General features: G+C 36.6%; 4 protein-coding genes across 4 annotated transcripts; 1 reads left to right on the top strand and 3 right to left on the bottom strand.

Annotated features, from left to right (window-relative positions):
• The first annotated feature begins 1,668 nt into the window (after window positions 1-1,668).
• On the top strand, window positions 1,669-5,339 carry LOC117615133. Its single transcript, XM_034344145.1, has 8 exons — window positions 1,669-2,144; window positions 2,270-2,408; window positions 2,515-2,586; window positions 2,670-3,338; window positions 3,597-3,969; window positions 4,324-4,405; window positions 4,512-4,759; window positions 5,021-5,339. The coding sequence occupies exons 1-7, from the start codon at window positions 1,983-1,985 to the stop codon at window positions 4,713-4,715; spliced, it is 1,701 nt and encodes a 566-aa protein (XP_034200036.1). The 5' UTR covers window positions 1,669-1,982; the 3' UTR covers window positions 4,716-4,759; window positions 5,021-5,339.
• On the bottom strand, window positions 5,285-9,478 carry LOC117615134. Its single transcript, XM_034344146.1, has 6 exons — window positions 9,392-9,478; window positions 8,343-8,734; window positions 7,651-7,841; window positions 7,454-7,487; window positions 6,703-7,340; window positions 5,285-5,640 (listed from the first exon to the last, which is right to left on the bottom strand). Exons 2-6 carry the CDS (start codon window positions 8,665-8,667, stop codon window positions 5,311-5,313), a joined length of 1,518 nt encoding a protein of 505 aa, XP_034200037.1. The 5' UTR covers window positions 8,668-8,734; window positions 9,392-9,478; the 3' UTR covers window positions 5,285-5,310.
• A 5,867-nt stretch (window positions 9,479-15,345) lies between these two features.
• Window positions 15,346-16,509, bottom strand: LOC117615050 (transcription factor HEC1-like). Its single transcript, XM_034344029.1, has one exon. It carries the CDS (start codon window positions 16,238-16,240, stop codon window positions 15,455-15,457), a length of 786 nt encoding a protein of 261 aa, XP_034199920.1. The 5' UTR covers window positions 16,241-16,509; the 3' UTR covers window positions 15,346-15,454.
• A 3,931-nt stretch (window positions 16,510-20,440) lies between these two features.
• LOC117613927 (protein ROOT INITIATION DEFECTIVE 3) lies at window positions 20,441-23,920 on the bottom strand. Its single transcript, XM_034342543.1, has 8 exons — window positions 23,471-23,920; window positions 23,265-23,378; window positions 23,020-23,153; window positions 22,766-22,913; window positions 22,163-22,362; window positions 21,710-21,837; window positions 21,111-21,340; window positions 20,441-20,916 (listed from the first exon to the last, which is right to left on the bottom strand). The coding sequence occupies exons 1-8, from the start codon at window positions 23,669-23,671 to the stop codon at window positions 20,743-20,745; spliced, it is 1,329 nt and encodes a 442-aa protein (XP_034198434.1). The 5' UTR covers window positions 23,672-23,920; the 3' UTR covers window positions 20,441-20,742.
• Window positions 23,921-24,570: the final 650 nt, after the last annotated feature.

Raw genomic sequence — 24,570 nt, 5'->3', positions numbered from 1 at the left:
TGAAGGTGAGTGCACCAGCAACAAGAGCGTTCTTTTTTATTTCTCTATGTGCAAGTGCAGGGTGCTTTCTTTTTCTTTTTCTTTTTCCTCCTGTTGTATATGAGTTCTTTTTTCTTTCTTTTTTCTCTACATGTTGTGTTGTGTGTGAATTCTTTTTTTTTTTTCTTATCTTTTTATTGACTACGTTAATTAAATTAAATGAGGAGAATTAATGACCACGTTTTTTTTCTATGTGTTGTGTTGTGTGTGAGTTCTTTGTTTTTTTTTTTTTTTTTGGTTCAATGAGGAGAATTAAATGAGGCTAGTTATTTAAATTGGGTGAGTTATGATTTTTTTTTTTTTGGGCGGAAAAAAAAAAAAGCCACCTAGGCTATAGCCCAAGTTAGCCAAACTTAGAGTCCGTCCCTGAAGGGCGTCTATGAATAATATTATACAACCTAATGTGCTAACAGCACAGGGGTGGAGCCACACTGGGACCAGTGTGGTCCCGAGCCCCCACTAAATCCTTTACTCAGCTGGTGGTGATTCCAGGTGTATAGATCACCTTATTTTCATTTTCAACATTCAAGTCTTTGTCCTTTTATTTTCATTTATTTTTATATTACTCCATTTACTTAAGTTTATAATGTAAATAAGGAAGTACCCCCTATTTAGATTCAAATAAAAATACTACAAAATCAAATTCCCACCAAATCAAAATATGAAAAATCGATTTTAGTGCAAAATACGATTTATGCTAAAAATGATGGCTCATTAAGTCAATATATACTTCATACTAAAATTCCATAAAATCAAGTTTTCTTATTTGATGTGTAAGAAATAAAAGCCGCCAAAACTTATCTTGAGAAAATGATTATTCCAAAAAACCATTTTTCATACTTAGTCAATATTTTTTACATAAAATAACATTTTTTTCATATATAATATGAATGCATGAAGGGACCTAAGTTTTTTTTAGTTTGTGAAATTTTGATATATATATATATATATATTTTTTTTTTTCGTATGTATTGTGAGTTTGAATTTTTTATTTTTTATAATTTGTAAGAGGCCCCCACACATATGAAATCCTGGCTTTGCCACTGTAACAACATATATTATTAAGTATTACAAATCACATATTGTAAGCTTGATATACATTATTGACTTGTTCTTTTATAGTTTAAATTTTTTGGTGCAGGGTAGGGGAAATCTATATGTTCGTCTCTCTATTCCTATTGGTATGCGTCTCTGCATGTAGATGAACATGCACGTAAAGAATGGTGTAAACTTAATATACATTGGCTCATTCTCTAACAGTTTAAATATTTAAGACTAATAATTATCTAAAACATATGTCGTTGAATCTAAAACCAAATAACAATTACGTAAAAAATCACAACACATAAATTACTATGTTATGCAATATAATGCAAGCCTTAAACATTCTCTCAATGTGGAATTTACTCACATCAGACAACATTATCAAGGGCGGGAAAATTAAAATCAATTGTGAAATTCATTCACCGAAAAGAACATTGATTTGTCAATTGTATCATTACAATTCAAAATCCATGTCACTCAAAAGTTACACACCGGAAGTCCATGTTACCCCACACCCGGACCCAGTTCCTGACATCCAGTCTCATTTTTCCCTCTATAATTAACTACTATCATTTTCTCGTAGTCAAACGTACTGAGGACGACGACCCAAACATTAAAAGGCGCAAAGCAAACACAGTGAGTGAGCCCACACTTGGATAAGCTTATATTTATTTGGATGAAATGAATCATGAACAAAAACAAAGTCGCATAATTAATCAAAATCCAACCTCAATTAATTCATCTTTGTGTTTTGGATTCGTTAAACAAAATCTCTTAAACGTGATTTGCCTTAATTAATCCCATAAATAAACAACTCTCCCTTCCCTTACTTCTAATCCCCGCCATTTCACACTCTCAGATTCTCTCTGTTTCTTCTTCTCTGCGATATGTAAGTGAAAATGCCGGAGCAGAGATCGGGTTTCGGAGTCCGAGACGCGAGCCCCGACTCGGTCATCTTCACCCTCGAGTCAAACTTCAGTCTCTTCTCTTCAGCCTCCGCCAGCGTTGACCGCTGCTCTTTCGCCTCCGACGCCTTTGACCACGACTCCGAGATCTCTCCGGTACCGGCCGAATCGGCCTTTCAAGTTTCCGATTTGCATGCTTAATTGCTTTCTTCTGTAAAAATTGATGTTGATGATGATGATGAATGCACATGGATTGATGATGTATGATTTGAGTGATGCAGAACTCGGCTGCACATGAGCACCACGTTGAAGAAAGCTCGAGCGGTACAGATCGCGATCCAGATCCGAGCAGGCGCCTAACTTTCCACACCAGCAGCATCAAACACTCTCGTCTCTCCACAAAAGCAGAAAAGGCCAAAGGTACAGCTCAGAAACCATACGACGTCGCTTTCCTCTCCGCTTTTGCTCAGTTTTTCAATTTTCAAACTCTCACTTGCTCACTGTTTTTGGCTTCGAGCTTATGCAGTTCAAAAGGAAGACACTGACTCGGATTTAGTTCTCGATTCGGCTAGGAGCTCTTTCTCTCTGGCCATCAAAGGTAAAAACCATTTTAGTCCAATCTATTTCGAACCAGATTGAGCTCTCAGCTTCACCCTTTTGGGTTTTTTCGTATTTCTATAGAATGCCAGGACCGGCGCTCCAGATCTGAAGCTTTCTCGAAGAAGCTAGACAGGCCGAGACCCGCTTCTTTGGATTTGAACAATGCCTCTGTCTCCTCGCCGAGACTGGGCAACATAAAGAAGAGTTCCATGGCGTCTCGGAAATCGGGGAATTTCCCGAGTCCCGGTACACCGAGTTACCGGAACACGAGTCTCGGAGTTCAGAAGGGTTGGAGCTCCGAGCGAGTTCCGGCGCCTACCAACGTGGGTCGGAAGAATACGACGGCTTCAATGTTGCCGTTTAATAACGGGAGGACATTGCCGTCGAAATGGGAAGATGCCGAGAGGTGGATTTTCAGTCCGGTTCAGGGTGATGGTGTGGTGAGGCCGTCGTGTCAGCAGACCCAGAGGAGGCCAAAATCGAAGAGTGGTCCACTTGGGCCTCCTGGGGTTGCGTATTACTCATTGTACTCGCCAGCAATGCCCATGTTTGATGGGACCAATGTGAGCAATTTCATGGCTGCTTCTCCGTTTTCAGCTGGTGTTATATCAGCTGACGGATTGGCATTCCACTCCGGTGCCCAAAATGGAGCCTTTACAACCCGGGCTGAACCTTGCATTGCCCGTTCGGTTAGTGTGCATGGTTGCTCTGAGGTGCTGGACCAGCAGTCTTCACTGCCTGGCTCTCAAGGTTAGTGTTATATTTGTTTCCACTAGACATTACTTTCTTAATTGAGCCAAGTAAATCACAATGGATTCTCGTAGTCATAGTAACTGGATTCGTTACATGAATGTATAATTAGCATAGCTGATTTATTTACCATGTTAGAAATATGTTAAGCATGTGTATATACTTCCTGAACAATGGACTTAGGTCTTTGGTGTAACAATTGCTAGAACTATTGTACTCATTTCTGGATGGTCTTTGGTCTGTTTACATGAACACCAGATGAAAAGTTTGATGGACCTGATGGGGTCAAGGATGCAGCTACCAATGTATCTCGTGCAGTTTCAAGAAGGGACATGGCAACGCAGATGAGCCCAGATGATAGCACTCACTCATCTCCCACAGGAGGGCCTTCTTACTCTGCCTCCAGTTCCTCGGGCCTGCCTATTGTGGAAGTGCAGAGTGCCCCTTCTTTGAAGTTGGAAGTCAGGGATGTGCAGGTAGATGACCGTGTCACTGTGACAAGGTGGTCCAAGAAACATAAATCCCGAGTACCTGGGAAGGGCTCTGATATTATTGATAATTGGAAAAAGAAAGATGCAGACGCTCGGTCTGCTGCTTGGGATCTTTCTGACTCATCGAAGAACATTTCAAAGTATGTTTGCCATGCAATTTTACCATTGTGCATTATTTATTTCTGAGAAGATGAAAGAAAAATACATTGAGAGTGTCAAAAACTTTGTATGGAAAATTGGATTGATTTGAACTCTGAAGAAAATGCCATAACCAAAGAGTAAATTCCTATCTTTTCCATACACTAAAAGTACATTGCGATCTCAATAAATATTGATTGGTTGGCCTTTTGTATGGTCAAATTTCCTGCCTAATTTTCACTAGTCGAAAATATAGAGATTTATGATCAATATCATTAAATGATGTGATATTTTAAAATGTGGACTGATACATATCTATACTAATATTGAAATGTCAACCTGTTGTCTTTCTTCAGAGTTAAAAGAGAGGAAGCCAAAATCACTGCTTGGGAGAACCTGCAGAAGGCGAAAGCTGAGGCAGCAATACGGAAACTAGAGGTTTCTCTCTCTCTCTCTCTCTCTCTCTCTCTCTCTCTCTCTCTCTAGACTTCCATTCTTGTATATATGTTCCGCAAATATTGACTTTTACTTTAATCTGTTTCAGATGAAGCTGGAAAAGAAGAGATCATCATCCATGGATAAAATCATGAACAAGTTGAGATCGGCTCAGAAGAAGGCTCAAGACATGAGAAGCTCCGTGTTAAACGACCAAGCACAAGTTGCAGGGACCTCACATAGAACTGTATCAATTCGTATAACTCGTCAGATGGGTTCTTTGAGTGGTTGTTTTACATGCCATGCTTTCTGACTCCTCATCTAGCCACCTGTTGCTCCACTTGGCTATACAACAAGGTAATTTGTCTCTTGAAAGTTGATTTTTTAAATTATAAAGTTTTAACATAATGTGACCATAGAAGTAAGAAAGTTTTCGAAAATTGTGGAATTTCTGGTCTGTACCATGTATAATATAACTGTTGGGATCAATGAAACTAGCTGCTGATGCAGTTTAACTGGAAATGACAGCCTCTGATATTGGGTAGGAAGGCATCTGCCTAATGAACTATATATATGAAACCTTTTGTGATTCTGACAGCCATTTGCATATCTTTCCAGGTTAAGTAAATGAACAACGGAGGATCCAGAACATAAATGAATGGTGTATAGCAGTTAGCAGCTACTATTTCCACGCTAAATCAGTGTCAACGCAGTTTTCCAGTGGCATGAAGCACCAAAACCTCAGGTTCAGTCTTTTAGATAACTAGGACCCTAGTAAGCAATTCTTGCGGATTCAGCGATTAATAATGCTTCTGTGTGTATGTAAATCAAAGACTTCAGATTATATACTACGTTAATTTTTTTTTCACACCCCATGAAAGCTTGTGCACAAATGGAAATACAATCATCTACTTGAGCTTCACGTACAATTCTGTTATAAATCTTTGCATATCAATCGACTTTTGAATTTTCTTGAGGAATAATATTATTAGGGTTTGCAAGTGATGGAAGGGATCCAATCGTGTAAGATTGACATAATCTTGAGGAGCATGAGCCACCAATCCCGGAAGTATTAAACCAACAACCCTAAGGGCTCTCATAAACCATGCTTCCTTGTACTCCGAACCCCTTCTCAAAGGAAGTATGAAACTCCTAATCAGCTCCCACACTGCATTCAGGCTCTTTGGTATGACCCACAATGGATTAAAGTAGTTCTTGTTAGGTTCCTCCTCCAAAACCTAGCTCGAACCAAAATGTTTAATTAGCATTGTTGGTCATATAAGTAGTGTAAAGATGTATATAATGTTTTGGATTAATATCACAAAACGTCTTTAAGGTTTACGAAACTATCATATTGCATCCTTAATGATTTTTTTGTGTCATTCGTGGTTCTCAAGGTTAGTATGTGCGATCACAAATGGTTCATGCCGTTAGGTTCCGTCAAAAACTCCGTTAGTTTGCTGACGTATGTATATATCATAAAACATACTTGAGGTTCACGCACCTATTACAAATAGTTCATGTGAAATTTTTTATTTTTTTAATTTAAATTATTTAAAAATATATATTATATTTTAAATACATGTGACATTATTTTTTTGAAGACGTGGGCTCCACATATATGCAAAATCAACAAACTAATGAAGTTTTTTTTTAATAATTTAAAATTCATAAAATTTAAAAATGAAAAAACCATTTATTGAAGGATTTTAACCTTGAGAACCATTTATGAACCCTAAACCCTTGGTTTTTTCATTTTTAAGTTTTATGAATTTTAAATTATTTTTTAAGAACTCCATTAATTTGTTGATGTGGCATATATGTGGAGCTTACAACTCCAATAATATAGTGTCACGTGTATTTAAAATACAATATATATTTTTAAATAATTTAAAAAAGAAAATCCAAATTTTATGAATTTAAAATTAAAAAATTTCGCAGGGACCATTTGTGATAGGTGCGTGAACCTCAAGGCTACATCAGCAAACTAATAGAGTTTTTGACGGAACCTAATGGCAGAGACCATTTGTGATCACACATAATAATCTTGAGGACCACGAATGACACAAAAAAAATTAAGGATGCAATCTGATAGTTTCGTTAACCTTATTTTGTGATATTAAGCCTAATGTTTTTCTCACAAACTTCTTGCATAAAACATATATATACATCATTTACCTCACAATAATCCTCAAATACGTACAGATCACGTGATTAGTTATTGTAACAACAGTTGTAAACACTCGTTATATGCCAAATAAGAGAGAGAGAGAGAGAGAGAGAGAGAGAGAGAGAGTAACCTTTCCTTTATAGCAGCTGTTGAAATAGAGGCTGGGTCCAAAGTGCTTAAAGAAGAGAGTGTTATCATCATAAGGTATCCTAGCCACCAAGTCATTGGAGTAAACATATCTCATATACCTCACACCATACTTTTGTAGCTTCTCCTTCATATACCCCCCAAATTTCGCATCCCCCACCCTAGGCTGTCCAAAAGTGTACACCCCCTCCAACCTCTCCATCAACAACTCATATTCTCTCTCATAGCCATGCATTGCCAGCACAGCAACAAACATCACAGCCAATGCCCCGCCCAAGCTGTGGCCTGTCAATATAAACTTGGCACTCTTGTTCTCCTGCAACAAATCTATCAGCTTTTTCCTGATTGTGTAGTAAGCAAACCGATGAGGTTGGTCAACGTTGACTTGCTCTGTTTTGAGCTCAAGGGGCCAGGTGTAGTTTGGTTGCATGCCGAGAGCTTTCATGAAGCCGCTGTGTGCCTTGCCGACTCCAGAGAACTCGCACCATGAGATGTCAAAATCTGTGCTCCATTCATCGGCATCGAATGGTTCGGTGCCTCTAAATGCCACAACGATCAAGTTGGGGTCAGATGTTGTGTCTTGGAACAAGAAAGCTTGTGTTGAATCTCGTCCCAGGTAATCTGCATAACATTTTGAAAGCTTATATATATTGTCTTCCTCAGGAAAAATAATAATAAAACAACCATATAAATTGTCTAAAGAAAATGCAAGGGTTTGCTGCTTACTTACTTACCATTCCAACAGTTGTAAAACCGCAAGAATTTCATCTGCGCACTCCAAAGAATTAATTAATCGCTTAAAAAACAATTTCATCGTCATCAAAAGGAACAAAGAACAATTTTTGTCAATCCTTTTAAGAATAAGAGAAAGAGCACTGAATTAATTCGGTGAATTTAGCATTATTCTAAGGAAAAACCAGTGAAGACATACCTTCCAGTGATCGTTGACAACTGTTTTAAAGAGGTCTTCATTCTCGTACGACCATTTAACAACCATCATGGACAGTGCCCCCTTGTATCTTGTATCCTTTGGTTTTATGTTGTCGTCCAATTCAATTCGCCAATCAACATTTCCCACCACCGATAATTCGGATGTAAATGAATCTGGCTTCACCACCTTTCCTGCACTCCCGCCCGTTTTACTCATTTAATTATAAATTAAACAGCAGAATTAGCAACATAATCACATAATTAATTCCCTCCATCTGGTTGCCATAATTAAGTTAATGTTTTAATTCTTGAGCTATATGGTCATTCACCATTTTGGCTGTATGTACTGACTGACCAGTAAAAATCTCTCAATTGCGCTAGGGTTTTTTTTGTGTGTGTGGCCATATGATACTGAAGGAGGGAGATTCAAACACATAACCTAAGAATAACTACTCTTAACCATTTTAATCATCTTTTGAATCAATTGAGGGAAGTTTAGTCCACAATGTAAACTCCCATCAAATCAAGTAAAACAATTACAAACGGAAAGGTTTTAATGATGTCCGTTTTTCTTTTTTCAGAAAAACAATTACAAACCTCCCTCATGCATGCACAAACTGTCATTAAGCTGGAGACTGATACAAAGAATTAAGGATAATATTATTATAAGAAAATTAATTAGAGCTGAATTACCTTTTAGCCGGTTTATGAAGAACATGAGCAATCCACCGTTGGCTGATATAATATTCAGCCACTTGTCGAACACGTCCCCCGTCCGAGCCAAGGGGTCTCTGAAGAAAAGCAAGCTCCATTGCAGCACAACAGAGATGAAGATTACCCACCTGCGCCTAAACTCTGTGACCTTGTTGTGCACGTCCTCTTCCGAGCACTCGATCTCGATGAATCTTCTTTTTCCAACATCAGATGAACATAGGAGGTAAAGGAGCTCAAGGAAACTTGCTTCTTCAGGCTTCAGAAAAAAGTAGCTTTGACAGACAGGTTCCTTGGGATCCTCCATATAGTAATATGGCTTGGAAGCAAAGGAGAGATGGTGAGCTGCTAGCTGCGTTACGTCGATGTCTCAACTACAAACAATACAAAATGTAGGAAATTATATATTTATGTCTGCCAACCATTGGAACAAATAAAAATTATAAGTTGCTTTAATGGGTGGCATATTGGAAATTTGGAGAAATTAACAAGCTTTTTGTATATATATAAAATTAAAAAAATTAAAAAAACTAATAGTTATTGTCGTTGCGGTTTCATGGTATAAAGCTTAATTAGCTGGGCTGATTTGTAACTGATAGACCTTAGATTAATTGATGACTAAGAAATTACATTTATATCTTACCGTAATATGGCTCATACAACGGAAGAAAAAAAGATTTCTTATCTTTATCATTCTGCATGGATCACTTTTTTATGGCCGGATTGTAGTTAAGTATCAAACGTTTGCAAGGTGGAAGATTTGTCCACGTCATCAGATTGTAGTTAAGTATCAGATTCAAATTAAAAACACCTTAATTTTTTACATAATTAATTAGGAGAATAGCAGACAATGGCAGACCTAGAAATTTTGTTAGGGTTAGGCTAACATTTTTCTTGGCTTTGGTGACTCCAAGTATAAAAAAAAAAATTAATAAAAACATAACATCTTTTAAAATATTTAAAAACTAAAAATCATCATTTTTTTAAATAAATAAAACAAACCCTTTCTCATTTTCTCTCCTCTTTCTGACCTTGAGATGCAGAGAACCTCACCCTGATGTTTTGAGCGGAACCTCAAGTAGATAAGCAACTTTTCTTTCAAATGCATAAGAAAAAATCCCAAAAATTTAACAACCAAATCCTAAATTTTAAAAACCTAACATAACAATTAAAATTTAACAACTAGAACCTAAATGTTAAGAGAGAGAGAGAGAGAGAGAGAGAGAGAGAGAGAGAGAGAGAGTTGAGAGAGATGGAGGGTCGAGAGAGGTAAAGTTGAGAGAGTCGGTGAGGGGAGTGGTGAGCGTAAGAGAAAGATAGAGGGGGACGAACAATGATTCACACAAAGAGAGAAAGAGAACGAAGCAGAAGATAAAATAAGCCGAATATAAAGAAGAAGAAGAAAAAAGAGAAATGCAGCAAGAAAGAAGTAGAAGAGAAAAAGATGAAGAAGAGAAGGAGAGAAGGCAAAAGACGTAAAAGTAGCAAAATTTGATTGGTTTATTAGATTAAAAGATAAAAAGCAACCCAAGAGACAATATGTGGCAAAGAAGGGTAGGCTAATATTGTGGGATTAGGGACAACTTTGTACAACTTTGCACCAAAGTCTGGTAACTTTAAATCTTGCCCTAGGCTGGAGATTCCAGCCTGTACGTGGATCCGCCTTTGATAGCAGACCAATTGACTATGAAATATTACTTGATTTAAAGAATTCGTTGACGGATAATTAAAATAAGGACATTGCTTCCCTCTTTTCCTGAAAGTAGGCATTTCAACTTCTTATAAATCGCACATACAAAAATAATTTATCAAAAACACAAAAAGAAAAATTTATACACACATGTCAAACTATGCTTGACAGAAAAATTGGAGTTCCTACTTCCCTGAGACAAGCATTTTCCTTCAAATAAAATAAATGATATGGATAGAAGATGCCACCAAGTCATGTAAACGTTAGGTTTTTTTTTTTTTTTTTTTTTGGGGAAATTTTGGAATTGCATTCATAATTCAACCAAAAAAATCTACTAGTCACAAAGAGCCATTACAATAACAAAGCGATCTAACATCAAAATTAAGACAATCTCCTTGTAAATAATTAAAGATTAATATTAGTCTTAGCCTCTCTTTCTATGAAATGAAATTGAGACCCAAATTATTAGATTCCCAGTTAGGCCATCTCCAACCCGAGAGGACTTAAACCCAAATTTTCCCCCATCAAAATACAACTATTTATTTATTGCCATGACTCAAACATATTTTACCCCCAACTCTGCAGACCCAAAATTTGAATCCACAACTTTATTAAATTGTTTAAAAACGGTTTAACTTTTTTTTTTGAGGGGGGGGGGGGGGTTAATTTTTATATATAACTTTGTGATTTATTTTTCTGAACATTTATACATTAAAAAAAAACATAAAATTAATTTCACAAACATAAAATTATTTCACTTAAAATGAGAATGAGGGCAAGAGCATAGAAAAAAAAAACAAAAGGAGGAAGTTCAAATACAACCATAAAATTATTTCACTTGAAAATCATAATATTAAAAAAAAAACAACCAAAAAGGGCAAGTTCAGATACAACCATTGGATGGTCAATGCTCCAGCACATGCCATATGTCCAGTTTTAATAAGTGAAAGTGGATGATTCTATGATGCGCCTACTCCTTCAAGTGGGTTCAGTTTGGGCCTCACAAAAATTATTACTTGGACTGCTAAATGGTTCCAAATTCTGCCTGAAAAACCAATTGGGTAATAATTTAGCCTATTCCTATACGTGCGTTGGGAGAGTTTTTAGGCTAAAATCCCAAATTTTAAGTTTAGCCCCCTTTTATTGGAGATGGCTTTATGTTATGCATATTGTAAATGTCGTTGGCCCTAGCCAATTAATAGTATATAAAATAATAGGTCAAACCAAACCACTTATCACTGCGTACGTAAGATTGATGTTGACCTTAATTAATTAAATTTAGAAATAAAATAATTATATTTATAATAATGAACTGTGGCCCTTCTAAGGCCATCTCCAACTCAAATGAGGCTAAACTTAAATTTTCCTTCTTTTAAATACAACTATTCATGTATTACCTGGACTCAAACAGTTTTTTCTTCCAACCACATGCATACTCAAAATTTGAGTCCGCAACTTTGTTAAATTGTTTAATCATTAATTTTCCTTGCGTGAATTTTATTTATAACATCATAATTTATTTTTCTAAACATTCTAATCTAAAAAAATTCAAATTTCGAAAACAAAATTTTACATAAATATAAAAGGAAACCACACAAATTATGAACAAATAAGTGGATATATGAGATTTGGGTTAGATTAATTAATATTAATATTTTGACCGTTGGATTTCATTTTGGATTGTTGGATTTTGTTTTAAAGTCAGATTTAGTCAGGGAAAAAAAAACCATGGCTGTTTGATGAGAGGTGGCGGCTAAGTATAGATTACAAAAATTCAAAGAAAGCAAATTCTTGCCGTTGGACTTCAAACGCCAGAACATCACCTCTGTCAAAAACAAAACATGTGGCTTGGAATTGCACAAGTGGCGGGACCCGCTTCAAGTTTGAAAAATAACTCGAAGGTCCAGCATTATCTCTCGTCACGTGGGCTGCTTTTACCTCTTTCCGTGGGCTCCACTCTTTTGACTCGAGGCAAAACATCATGCGGAATATAGCCCAACTTATTGGCTCGATTGGCATTTAGCCCCTTGCAATATATGGGTCAGTTTTGCTTGTGAAACACGACACCATAAGAATTATTAGACCTTAATTCATGTCTAAGTTTTGAAAATATTAAGCAAACTCAACTTAGCTTAGCTGGACAATTGAATTAATTAATAAGATAGTCCACGGCTAAATGTGTTGATCACATTCTTTGTAGACGTATTCTATTTTAAATTCAAAGAAAATTATATTATCAGAACTCTTTCAAGTACCATTAAATGTCTATTTTTTGAAGAATTGTTGCTCACAAAATAAAATATTACTCTTCTAAGTCAACCTATTAAAATTAAACCAACGTTCCGAATTTAGGGAAATTTGACTTTGAACTAGAGTGCTCTAGAGAGATATTTTTCAATTTTAAATTATGGATTTCTAGTGTCCAATTTGGGGCAAGATCTTTTTTCATCTTTTTCTTTTATTTTTCTATGAATTTTGTTTTTGAAGACTGCCTAGAATCCCATAAAATCAAAACAGAAGGCTGTGGTCTTTCATTTCCCAAAAAACATATTGGGCCTTTATTGGGTCTGCCCAACCCAAAAATAGATTCTAAATGCACCTAATAATCTAATTAGTACATTTAGCACAGTACCGTACAAGAATTCTATAATAAGGACCTTATATATAGTTTTTATGTGAGGTTTTATCTTTTAATTATTGAATCAAATTAGTTAGCATAATCTAATAATTAAGAGATAAAACCTTACCTAAAGGTCATGTATAATGCCCTCACTATAGAATGACTCATTGCTAAATCATTCTAATTTGAAATTGCCCCCACAAACATTTACATGTGAAACTCTTTTGACCCTTCTTTGACCTTCCAATTGATGTCGGTTTAGCAAATGCCAATAATAAATGAGGGGGTGGAGTGAAGTGAGGTGGGGGGACTATCCATGCTTCTGGAAGCAGAATTGGGACAAAATTTGATAGAAAAGTTGCTCAAATTCGATGTGGTATTTTGTGTTGGAAAATAAATCCCACCCATAAAAAATGAGAGACGGGAGAATATTGGGCCAAGGGATGATTTTGGCTTCTGTCACCCTCCGTCACTGTCCTAGATGGCCTCCTACAAAATCTTAATCCGACCAAACAACATGTCTTAATCCCATTTTTCGTCTCCTAACCATTAGCCTTTACTCATTTGGTTGGCCTTACCCTATCTTATTATTCTACCCTCTTCACTCTTCACTTCATTAATTTATCTAAGCTCAACCCCAACAGACGACTTAATAATAACAACAATTAAGAACCCAATCCACCCCTTCACATCACATCAAACCCAAAAACAACCAATCAATCTTGAGCCGGAAACTTTTCAGTCACGTACCAGGATGAGTGGCATGTATTGTTTTGTTCAATGCCGAAGGATCACAATCCGACTATAAATGAAATTGAAACTAGATTCACGTTTTTGCTTGTAAGGGGTTATAAATAGAACCAAGAGTCGTCATTATTGTTTGGTTGTGTGAAGTAAGCGTGAAGAGATGCAAAGAACTTGTGCGTTTGGAAGGGTATGTGCTCTGGATTCAGAGGACAAGGGGACACATCTCTTAACCCATTGAAGAAGGCCTTGAGGATGAGGATATATTGGGACCTTGGCCATATGTCTCACATGGGTCTTTTGATGATTGTTTGTTTGACCATTCTTATTTATGATATTGATTATCATGTCTATCTTTATAGCTAGCTTCTTTCTCTTCTTGTTGTTTTGTATTTCTCTTAGATATTTTGCATTAGATTTGGTTTGGGGATGTGAGGAATAAATGGGTTTTGATCCTTGAGACATTAGCACTTCTCTCATTAGATCCTCATTTGGGAAGCAAACCTACCCCTTCAAATATGCAACAATAAACAAAGCGATCGACATTCGATGCCTCTCAACTTTGCTGTCATCTCCATTTTTAAGCATTGTATATATTTTTGTTTTGTTTATATTTTGGGTTCAATTCTTTCAAGAAATTAAGAGACAAACCTTGAGGTTGGTCCTGACGGCACGTCTCATACCAAAAAAAACAGAAGGATACGAACTCTATAATTAGAACGGTGTAGAAGTTCCCAGAATACTGTTCATGACCCCAGGTGTCGTGTATGTCCAAATGCAAGCAGTAAAACAATAAGGTTTTGAATTGATCATCACCATCATGATGATACACGACAAGGAGAAGGGAAAAAAAAAAGAATGCACTGTTGGCCGTAAGATCCACGGTGTAGCGCCAGGTGGGATAGAGTTCACGTGTTAGGAAGGAGAGAGAAGGGTTGGGAGGTGGTGAGGTGGCGATAGCGAAAACAACATTATCACTTTGCCTAATCGTAAAAGCTATACCCAACCCACCACCGTTATGTCAGAGACCTTCACATGGACTTCTCATGCAATCTCTATCATCACGACTTGGAGAGAAATCTTACCTATACCGTATTTTAATTCAATCACCGTGATTAGGATTTAGGAGTTTTTTTAATATGTTTAAAGCACGAGTAATAGTCTAAATTACAGGGGAAGTGAGATTTCAAACACATTACTATAGTGTTACGAGGGTTCGAACTTAAGACTATTAATCTGTATAATTAGTTTAAGATATGATCAAAATGACATTCATATTACATAAGGTTTGAAAATTGTGGGATTATGAGGAATAAATATTAGTCATTAACTTCTTGTAAATAGTCCTTCTTCATCCTTTAAGTTAGATAACAACATCCATATTATATCTTGATTGCATAAGAAATATAACCAGTTTACTAATCTAATATAATTTAATTTAGTGTAATCCTCCCTAACAAACAAGAATGTATTAATATTAGTCTTGATGCCCTTCCATAACTTTTATGGAAGATATTCGCATATTAATATAATAGGAGATATGATATATTAAGATGATACACATAGTTTTATTTTGCTAGGAATATATGTATGAACAGGTGTCACCACGAAAATGCAAAGGCATTGAACTTTCACGTGCCAACAATATTTTTGTTCCCACCCAACCATTTTATTGCACACGCAGCTCCATCAACATTATTTTCCTTGTTATTATTATGACTCAGCTGAGCTGAGATATATATTTTTTCCTGGCCAGGCACACAAAAGATACATAGTTTCCTAAAGCCTGTCAACGCACTAAGATTACATTATAGTACGTTTTCCTATGTTCCCAAAGGACCATATGCCAAGTACATATTATGAAAAATAAAAAATAAAAAAAAATCTTCAGGGGATGTGATTATTTAATTAATAGCAATAGAAACATGGGATTACATTAATTAAGCTTAAATTAACATCATATTAGCCATGCATGCTCCTAATTTACAACCCCGTAATCAAACAATTAATCAACAGTCACTACGCTAATTTAAATCAAATTCAAGCATCTCCAAAATGCTGCACATTCTCATGGCAAGAAGCCTGGTAAGCTTTTGCCACTGAATGGAGGCCATAGCTCCCGCTAGACATGGCCACAGGGAACCCAATCCCGGTAGGCCTATTAGCCGCAGCTCTCTCCAGCGTTTGAATCTGAGACTTCAAGAACTTGACATAGTGAATGGCCTCGTCTAACATGGAGGCCGTGTCCATTTTCGTCCCGCCGGGCACAAGTCTCTGCAGAATTCTGATCCTCTCGCTGATCCTCTCTCTCCTGTGGCGAGCCGCCACGCTCTGAGGGTCCTTGGAAATCTTGACGTTTCTTCTCTTTGGTGGCTTCACGGATTCTGGGTCGATGTGGATTGGCTGCATGGCTGCAATTCTGAATATCATTTCTCTCATGGCTGCCATGGAGGTGCGTTTTTGGGAAGATGGTAGGAACCCATTTGAGGAATTGGATGTTTGGTCAGTTAGGTTTGTGGTGTTGGAGAAGGAGATGGTTGATGGGATTGTTGGGATTGTTGGGATTGTTGGGAGGTTTAGAAAGGACTGGGAATTTGGTGAGGGGATGTTTTGTGGGTTTTGTTGGTCGGTGTAATGGGGCATGGAGGTGTTAGAGGTGATGCTATTGGGACTTGTTGTTGTGGTGGTGATGGTAGAGAAAGTGTGATCAGATGGGGGAAGGTCTGAGACGTCGTTGTAGGCTCCGCAGAGCTCTGAGATTTTGTCCATTTGCATCATCATCATCATCTCCATCTGCTCCTCTGATTTTAACTGGACAATATCCATATTGCTATATATATATGCTTAAGCTTGTATATATGTAGCTTATTATAATATATTTTGAAGTAGAAGAATCCGAGAACAGAGAAGTTTAATAAGAGTTTTGAGAGAAGAAAGGGAAGGGGAAGTAGGCTTGAAGGCTGACGGAAAGCAGTGTTGATGGAGGTGCAGAGGGATGGGGAAGAAGATAGAAGAGTGGGGTTTAATCAGAAGTTGCAGTGAAGGGGAGAAATGCACACAAAGGTTTGGAAAGAAGAAGGAAGAAAACAATTCAATAAAATAGTGATATCCGGAGCAGACCACCAGTCCTCTGGGAGCACTATATATACACTCCAATTTTAGTTTCTTGGACTTGCGAAATTGAATATTTTTATAATCCTTATGCACTTACAAAATGAGTAAATGAAGTTAAATTAGAGTGTCGTTATTGTTACCTTAAATTTTTAGCTATATTAACATCATATTTATTGTCTCTATATGTCTCTTCACGTGATTGTAATACAAATCCCTAAACCCGAAAACAAGAGAAAACTTGTATTACAATCAAACAAAGGAGCTCTCGTTAACTGAACCATACCTGGCAGCAATCCAAGTGCTTCCCTCAATTCCTTTTACAAAACACAGCTCATATAAAATACTAACATTGTATATATTACAAATGTAATTTTCTGGTCAATCTTTTATAATGACAAAGCTGTTGATCTTTTTCCTTTTCTTGCCTTGAATTTTGGTTCATTTCTTTATTGGGAAACGATCTCTTCTTTTGGTAGAGATAAAAAAAAAAGTTCAAAAAATTCATGTATGATTATTGCTACCTGGATTTGGAAGAGCATCACATTGGAGCATGCTGCCTATCATTTCTATCTGGACCTTTAAATTAACAAGTGGGCCAAAGCTAGCACTCATATTAGAAATTGGCCAATGACCAATCACCAAATCTAATCAAATGCGGAAGTGGGTCGTTTTAATTTCAGTGATTCTCACCATTTCACAGGTTCTATACACCAAAATCGACAAGTGAATGTGAAGGGTTCAGATCTACCAACTGTTTGAAGAAGCGCTAGTACAATAAGTGCTTTTGGTGATGCATGAATCATTTTTTTTATTTTTTTATTTTTATTTTTATTTTTTTATAATATAAAAATAAAAATAAAAATGAAAAAACAAATTGAGTGGAACTGTCAACCGTGGTGGTCTAACTTTGCCATAAAATTCAATGTCTTTTAAGAAGGCCAAAGCCCCCACAATCACATGACAGGTGTCAGAAATCTCACCAGACCCCTATAAATGACAGATACATTCCTTTCCTTTCCTGGCTGGCGGTGGAATACGATGCCGTTTTGATCAATCGTGATGGTGGTTGTGGGCCTCTGGCCTCTGCCAATGGTCCAATTGGAGAGTCCTAGATAAATATTTAGCTCATGTCATATATACGATACGATATGATAATGATATGATATCACTAAGGCTCAATGTTATTGTGTGGTGCGGTCCAGCCTAAAACTCGTCTTCTCTTCTCTTATTGCTTGGTACGCTTTTCGAGACGGATCAGGTTTTTCTGATGCCAACCACCTGATTCATGTGCTGGAATTGCTAACGAACTTACCATGCACCCTCTACTACCATGGGATCATCATCAAGTGGAATGTAAACGCTTGTATTTCGCGTTGTAAATATTTTGTTACGGTCAGTCAGTCGCACGCAAGCACATATGCAAAGAATAAAGGGTTTGTTACAACCAGTCACGTGTGAACATATGACTGATTAGTAAAGATTTTATTATGATAAGTGACGCATGAACACATACGACTAATTAGTAGTAGGAGTACGAGATGATGAAAAATGGTACCGCCATTAATGAGAATATAATAATAGTTATTTTTTTGGCAAGGGACATGAATAAAGAGACATGTTGTGTGTAAGAAGAGGTTCGGATTGGATAAAAAGAATCTAAAGGAGAGAGATCTTGCTGTTGGGTGGGATTTTTAACTTTGCATTATCACTGGTTCCTTATCTTCTTCCCCACAGCCACATTTATAATACTTGTAAGTTGTACCTAGCTAGCTATATTATAATACCACCAAACCCAGCAAGCAAACAGACATATTTTCCCCAATAATTCTTCTTTGCTTCTCCCACTTTCTTTAGCCTTTACCTCCCCTTCTCCATTGGGAATCGCGAGCAGACACTGATGTGGAGAAGAAAAACAACTTATTGCATATTATAAATGAATAAAAAATTATATTAATTTAATGACAAATGGTCCCCTATTCGATCTCTCTCTCTCTCTCCCTCTCTGTGCATGATTTTCATAATTTTCATAATTTCAGATTGGATGGTTTTGCAGTTTTGTGGCAGCACCAATTGGGCAAATCAGACAGTCAAAGAGCATCTTGTGCACTTGTTTGGGTTCCAAGTTTGGTGTTTGTTCATTTTCAAAATGGTGGCCACTTTCAGTCTTTTGAAGGAAAAGGGTGTGGAGAAGGGACTTTGGTCCAGCAGAGGCAGAGCAGACTTCATTTACTGTTGCTCAAGGTTTTGCATCTTTGGAGATGTATGCATCATGACACCCTTGGTGATCTAACGGGCTGGTTTTTGTCAAAAACACCAAATATTGGGCTTTGCACACATCGGAGTTTGTGTTGTATTATCTCTCTAAATTTATGAGTGCTGCTCTTTTCATTTCATATCTTATTTTTTCACCTACTTTAACTTTAAAATTTAAGGACAAATTTACCTCTTTATAAAATGACTTATAAGAACTTAAGAAAAAAACCTCCACTTATGTAACCCATTTATTTTATTTTATTTATTTCTCAAAGCAGTTTTCACTAAAATTAAAATTAAAATTAACCCTAGCTTTTCTAAGGTCTGTAACCTCACGTCTCATGCCCATCTCCATTGATCTCCATCTCTTTTACAGGGTTGAAAGAAAGAAGGAGATCCATAATTAATTAAAAGTAGGCTTATTAATTCCTGGCATTTTTATGAAATTGCTTACCCAAGGTGATTGCCAGCAGTCCCAACAAAGGGGCCGTTAATCCTTTGCCTATGGTTAGGCTTTATCCTATACAATACTAAATGAATAATAAGCATGATAGAAAGCCATGGTGCAGGAGGGATTGCTTATTTAGCACACCCAACTTACTAATGTCACCAACTCGGCTTTAATTTTATTTTTATTGAGAATATGCTTGAATTAATAATTAAAGAGTATTTTAGGAATAATGGTAGGTGGAAACTATATAACACAGACACTCCATCAGGCCGACGTGTCGGAGTGTCAAACACGCGGACACACCTCGAACACGACTTGAACACAGGTCAACGGTCAAGACACATTTTGGATACGATCAAGAAACTTTTAGACACGGTGAACTGAAGTCAAGACACGGCACGGTAGGGATCATTTTGAAAATTACAAAATAACAACTGGGGTCAAAACATAATTATTGAAAATATGAGGACATATTTAAAATATTTTTAAAAAGTAGGCTAAAAATGTAAACAATATATTTTTTTAAATATGTTGAGCTGATATTTTTAGTTGATTAAGGATATTGATAGCAATTTGGTCGTGGGAAAAGCATCTTTTTGAGTGGATAATTCATTCACTTTGTTTATTTTTTATTATTTATTTATTTATGCAAACTCTATTTTTATTTTATGAAGTGGGAAATTGTTTTCCTTATTTTGAAGATGATAGATACAAGAAAACTGTGTGAAATTTGGTTTATGATGAATCATGAATATGTGTATCATTCTTTATTTTGTTTAAGGAAAGATGTGTAATGCTAAGTTAACTCAAATGAGTATGAATTTATTTTTATGGTATTATGACATTGAAGTTTTGAGCAAGATTTAAAATATATATATATATAAGTATATACTATTATAATTTTATTAGAATTTATTACTTCATGTCCAAGTTTTTTGAGATTTTCTGTGTTGCCATGTTGCATATCTGTGTCCATGTCCGTACAACATAAGGTGGAAAGATAGAATTGTGTTTTTAAAAATTTACATGGTGAGTGGGAAGATAAGGTGTGTGGGGAAATAGGAAGGGGGTAGAAATAGCAACACTCAAATTTATTGGCTTCTTCAAATGACATCAATCATGATTGTGTTTTGTTTTTGTTTTTTGCATTAAACACAAATCAAATAAGTTCAGTTTTTTCACAATACATAAGAATAATGATTGCATCCTTACCTGTAAAGAGATACTCGTATTTCATTTGAATCAAAACTCAACAATTCATAAGTAAAAGTTACCACTTAATAGTTCTCTTACCGACACAAGGCTAAAATGAATCAGAACTTAAAAGGATATGCAATCTCATCTCTTAACTAACCTTTCATAGAATAATTTGTTTAGTCAACCAAAAAGGAGGAAAAAGGAAAAGAGAGACAAAAATTTAAGAATGTGGAAACTGATCACAAAGACAAAACAAGAACAAACGGTGCATCTTGTAACCATTTACGGATTGGAAGCTATCGGGTACCTATTTTCAGGCGGCATTTCCATTTGGGATTCCTACTTGATCACCATCCAAAAGCTCATTTACACAGAACTGATGCAAGTTGTCGTACATTTTCTTCCACTGCTGAACCATTTGTATTGATCTTTCGTAATCATGCTTTAGTCTCTCGATCTCCATTTCGGCTGAGGCAGAACCTTGTTGCTGAAAATGAAGGCAAAAATAAAAGGTTAAAGTTGAGGTTTGACATCCATGAAGATATGTCATTCAATTCCAGTGGTTGAATGATTAAGAAACATTGTTAGAAATATGGTGCGTGTACCCACGCATATGCACCCCCACACTCTAGAAATGCCTATAAAAAGTGTATTAAGAATATTTATGAAGCCATAAAATACCTGAAGCTCTTTGATTTGGCCATTAATCACATCAGACCTGAGGTACAATGCTTCTGTAGAATTACTGCATGTAGCCTGGCGACCAATGACAGCCATAAGGTCTGTTGGGTCTTCAGCTATTGGATACTTTTCCAGTGGAGGTGGCAATGATGAACCATGCCTTCTGGAGGAAGATTGCGAATTCATCTGAGAAAGTTGTTGTCTAATGACTAGAATATTGTTCACTGGACCTGCATTATACAGTGAAAATTTCATGCAAATATACTAAAAAAATAAAGAAAAACTGGTAGATTGAACATAAATAACTAAGAAAGTCGAATTTCAAATGTACTAGGAGAGAATATTCAAGCTTAAAAAAAAAATAAAAGACTACATATTCGCTATGGGTTAAAAACAAAGATGGTGTGTGATGCCATAGTTCATTAGGCAACTCAAATTGTTAGGACATGGCATAAATACAGACAACAGTGACATTTAAAAGTCATTATAAAACGTGTAAAATGAAACATAGTAAAGCTAATGCAAGCTTTACCCCAAAAAAAAAAAAAAAAACCCTAATGCAAGCAAGAAAGCAATAATTAGCATAGCATTGAGATTACCTTTTGCATGTTTGAACACACGGACGATGTTATGAGATTTAGCATCCCAAACTCGAACCACGCCATCCTCCGATCCAGAAATCAAACAATTTCCAGAAATACTGTACACTAAGCAAGTTACAGTATTGCTGTTGAAAAATTAAAATATAAAGTTGTGAGATAAAGGAGGTTTGCTCATTACAAATATATTTTAAAAAAAGTTCCTCGTTCTAATTTATAGTACGCTGATTTTACCAGAAATGCAAAGCCTGTCACAATTGAATGTATGAATGCAGGATTCTTAGAAAAAATGTAGCAATATTTGGCAGGTATACTATACTTTGAAAAAGGAAAATAACACAGTAACAAGTTAAGAGGCGTGTAATTGAAGAAAAATCATAGGAATAAGAGAAAACTACGTATTGGAATATCTATAAGTGCATGAAATGGTTCACTATAGGAAAAGTGAGGAACCTGTGATTTGAGAAACAATTGATGATATGCAACCCATGCTTGCTGTCAGATGTGCTTTCAGCATTAAGTGCAGCAACGTATATCTTGCCATCTCTACCACCGGCAAAGAAGACATGTTCACCAGGATCCAGTGCAATTGCATCAACTATTGTGGGGAAAACAATATTTCTCAATAGTTTCCCTTTTGATATACTCCAAACCTAAGAAAATGTACATCCAAATCAAAATCAAACACACTAGATAGAGAAAAATGTCAAACACAGTATTTACAAGAATGCATCACTTTTTGTATTTGGGGATGAAGAAGAATGCAACATTACGATAATATGCACAAGACATGAAAGAGATATTGTGGGACTTATAAGAAGTACACATACAAAAAACCAACACAAAATCCTAAGCATTTAAAAAAGTAGAAAATCAATGTATCAAGATAAACAATCCACACATGAATGGTGAATTCGTGAATCATTTTCTTATAGTTACCCAGACCCCATTTTAATTTCCTTAGCCATCATTGTTGAGCATACAATCATTCCATTTTGACAAAACTTTATTAGTATACCAAATACAGGTTATAAATTACTAAAGAGCATGCCCTACCTTACATCTGCGATCCAGTGACGCAGACACGATAATGGCATTGCCTCCACCGTATCCTGTGACGACATCTGTTACACATAGAGCGTGCCCTGTAAAATCATGCTCGTATAGTTGGCTTCGCTGTTGCCTTCGAAAATCATCAAATATTCTGGAAAAAAAAAAAATCAATCAAAAGATATTTAGCCATTTTCAGTGCATAATTAACAACTGACATTGCATAAGTACATAAAAAGGTGAAGATAAGAAGTGATTACAATAAAAGGGACCAAACTCTAATGCCTCCATCCTCCGACCCCGAAATTAGAAGAGAGTCATCATCTGAAAATACCAAGCAACTGACAGCTCTGTAGTGAGCATGCCATTTCTTAAGCAGTCTACCACTAGCAACCTAAAACGGACAAAAACGATGCCTATCAGCATTTGAAGGCAAAAAAAAAAAAACAAAAACAAAACTAAAATTGTCTGAAAAAGAGAAATTAGAAAGCTTAAGAAAATTAACCTCCCACAAATAGATATTCCCAGATAAACCTCCGCCAACAATATACGTGCCCTCACTGTTAGCAGCGAGCGGCTTGATTTGTTCTGCTGGGAAGCTCTTAACATCAACTTGAGGCTGCATATCAAAATTTCAAAGTTTTAACAACAATGCGAGCTATTAACAGAGGCAATTCATTGAACAGCTTGGATGCATAAGAAAAGAAGGACCTTAGACCAAGACCAGTACTGGACAGAGCCGGAGGCGGAGGGCTCGCGGAGCTGAGACGAGGCTAGGAACCGTTGACCGACGCAGACAAGGCCGTGAGGCGGAGAGGCGCAGAGCTTGTAGCGGAGCTGCTCGGCGCCGGTGTGTAGGTCCCAGCAGCCGATGCCTGCTTCGATCGACGACGAAGCCACCACCACATCCATTGAGTTTGAGACCGCCGATGGGTTAGATTGGGATTTTTGCCAAAGAGATCGCTACTAGCGTTTTGGTATATCCCGGACAGCTTAACCGAAACGCACAACTTTGATGGCGTTACGCTCTGAGATTTTGCTAGGGTTTTAGATTGGCGCGTGGCCAGAAACAAAAGCCGGGAAGATTCTCAAAAACGTCGCCGTTGGCATGCGTTAAGTTTCTAATTGTTTTCCCAATATGAACTAATTCCTATTTCCAAGCGAAAGAAAAAAAAACAACTAATTCCTTTTTCTTTTTTTTCTTAATGAAACTGATTCCAATATATGCTTACCAAAAATGGCCCATTTGCAGATCTCCATTCCATGGTTTTGCTCGGCTCAACAAAGAAGTAGCGTCATCCTACTTATTTAAAGTTTAAGAATAAGTCGAGGGCCCTCGATGCTTCTAATTATTGATTTTATCCGATAAAACTCGTTCCCGGACTTTAGCTATCTTGAGGAAAACTTAGTAGGGAACCAACTAGTAGACGATTCGATTAATCTTTCGCTCTTATACTCAAGTCATACAAACGATTTGCACGTCGGTATTGTTGCGGGCTCTCACCATAGTTTTCTCTGGCTTCGTCCCACTCATGTATTATGCATAGTTCACCATCTTTCAAGTCCCAACACTATTCCAATTTTTATAAATTTCTTAAAAAGGATTTTTGTTTTTGGGTTGAACAAAAAGGATTTTGCATTTGAGAAAGCATTCTTGTAGGGTTCCCAAATGTTAAGCCCGACTAAATCTCAATTGGATCTTGGGCCTTAGTTGGTGATGGTCTTAAAGATGGGAGAGTCTATAGTGAGTGGGAAGTTATAAGGGGTGTTTGTGAGGGGTATGTAAGAGCCGTTGGATTTCATCCAACGGT

Source organism: Prunus dulcis, chromosome 1 (genome assembly GCF_902201215.1).
Source record: "Prunus dulcis chromosome 1, ALMONDv2, whole genome shotgun sequence".
Classification (NCBI taxonomy): Eukaryota; Viridiplantae; Streptophyta; class Magnoliopsida; order Rosales; family Rosaceae; genus Prunus; species Prunus dulcis.
This window is presented reverse-complemented; position numbering and strand designations above follow the sequence as displayed.

Bases quoted from the DNA above. Each gene is read 5' to 3' on its own strand.
- LOC117615133 (XM_034344145.1), top strand. From the start codon at position 1,983: ATGCCGGAGCAGAGATCGGGTTTCGGAGTCCGAGACGCGAGCCCCGAC. The intron at 2,409-2,514 runs GTACAGCTCAGA...GAGCTTATGCAG, and splicing joins AAAAGCAGAAAAGGCCAAAG to TTCAAAAGGAAGACACTGAC. The intron at 3,970-4,323 runs GTATGTTTGCCA...GTCTTTCTTCAG, and splicing joins TCATCGAAGAACATTTCAAA to AGTTAAAAGAGAGGAAGCCA.
- LOC117615134 (XM_034344146.1), bottom strand. From the start codon at position 8,667: ATGGAGGATCCCAAGGAACCTGTCTGTCAAAGCTACTTTTTTCTGAAG. The intron at 7,341-7,453 runs GTAAGTAAGTAA...AATGTTATGCAG, and splicing joins GTTTTACAACTGTTGGAATG to ATTACCTGGGACGAGATTCA. The intron at 5,641-6,702 runs GTTACTCTCTCT...GGTTCGAGCTAG, and splicing joins ACAGCTGCTATAAAGGAAAG to GTTTTGGAGGAGGAACCTAA.
- LOC117615050 (XM_034344029.1), bottom strand. From the start codon at position 16,240: ATGGATATTGTCCAGTTAAAATCAGAGGAGCAGATGGAGATGATGATG.
- LOC117613927 (XM_034342543.1), bottom strand. From the start codon at position 23,671: ATGGATGTGGTGGTGGCTTCGTCGTCGATCGAAGCAGGCATCGGCTGC. The intron at 23,154-23,264 runs GTTAATTTTCTT...TGTCCGTTTTAG, and splicing joins GGAATATCTATTTGTGGGAG to GTTGCTAGTGGTAGACTGCT. The intron at 21,341-21,709 runs GTAATCTCAATG...TGTATAATGCAG, and splicing joins TGTGTTCAAACATGCAAAAG to GTCCAGTGAACAATATTCTA.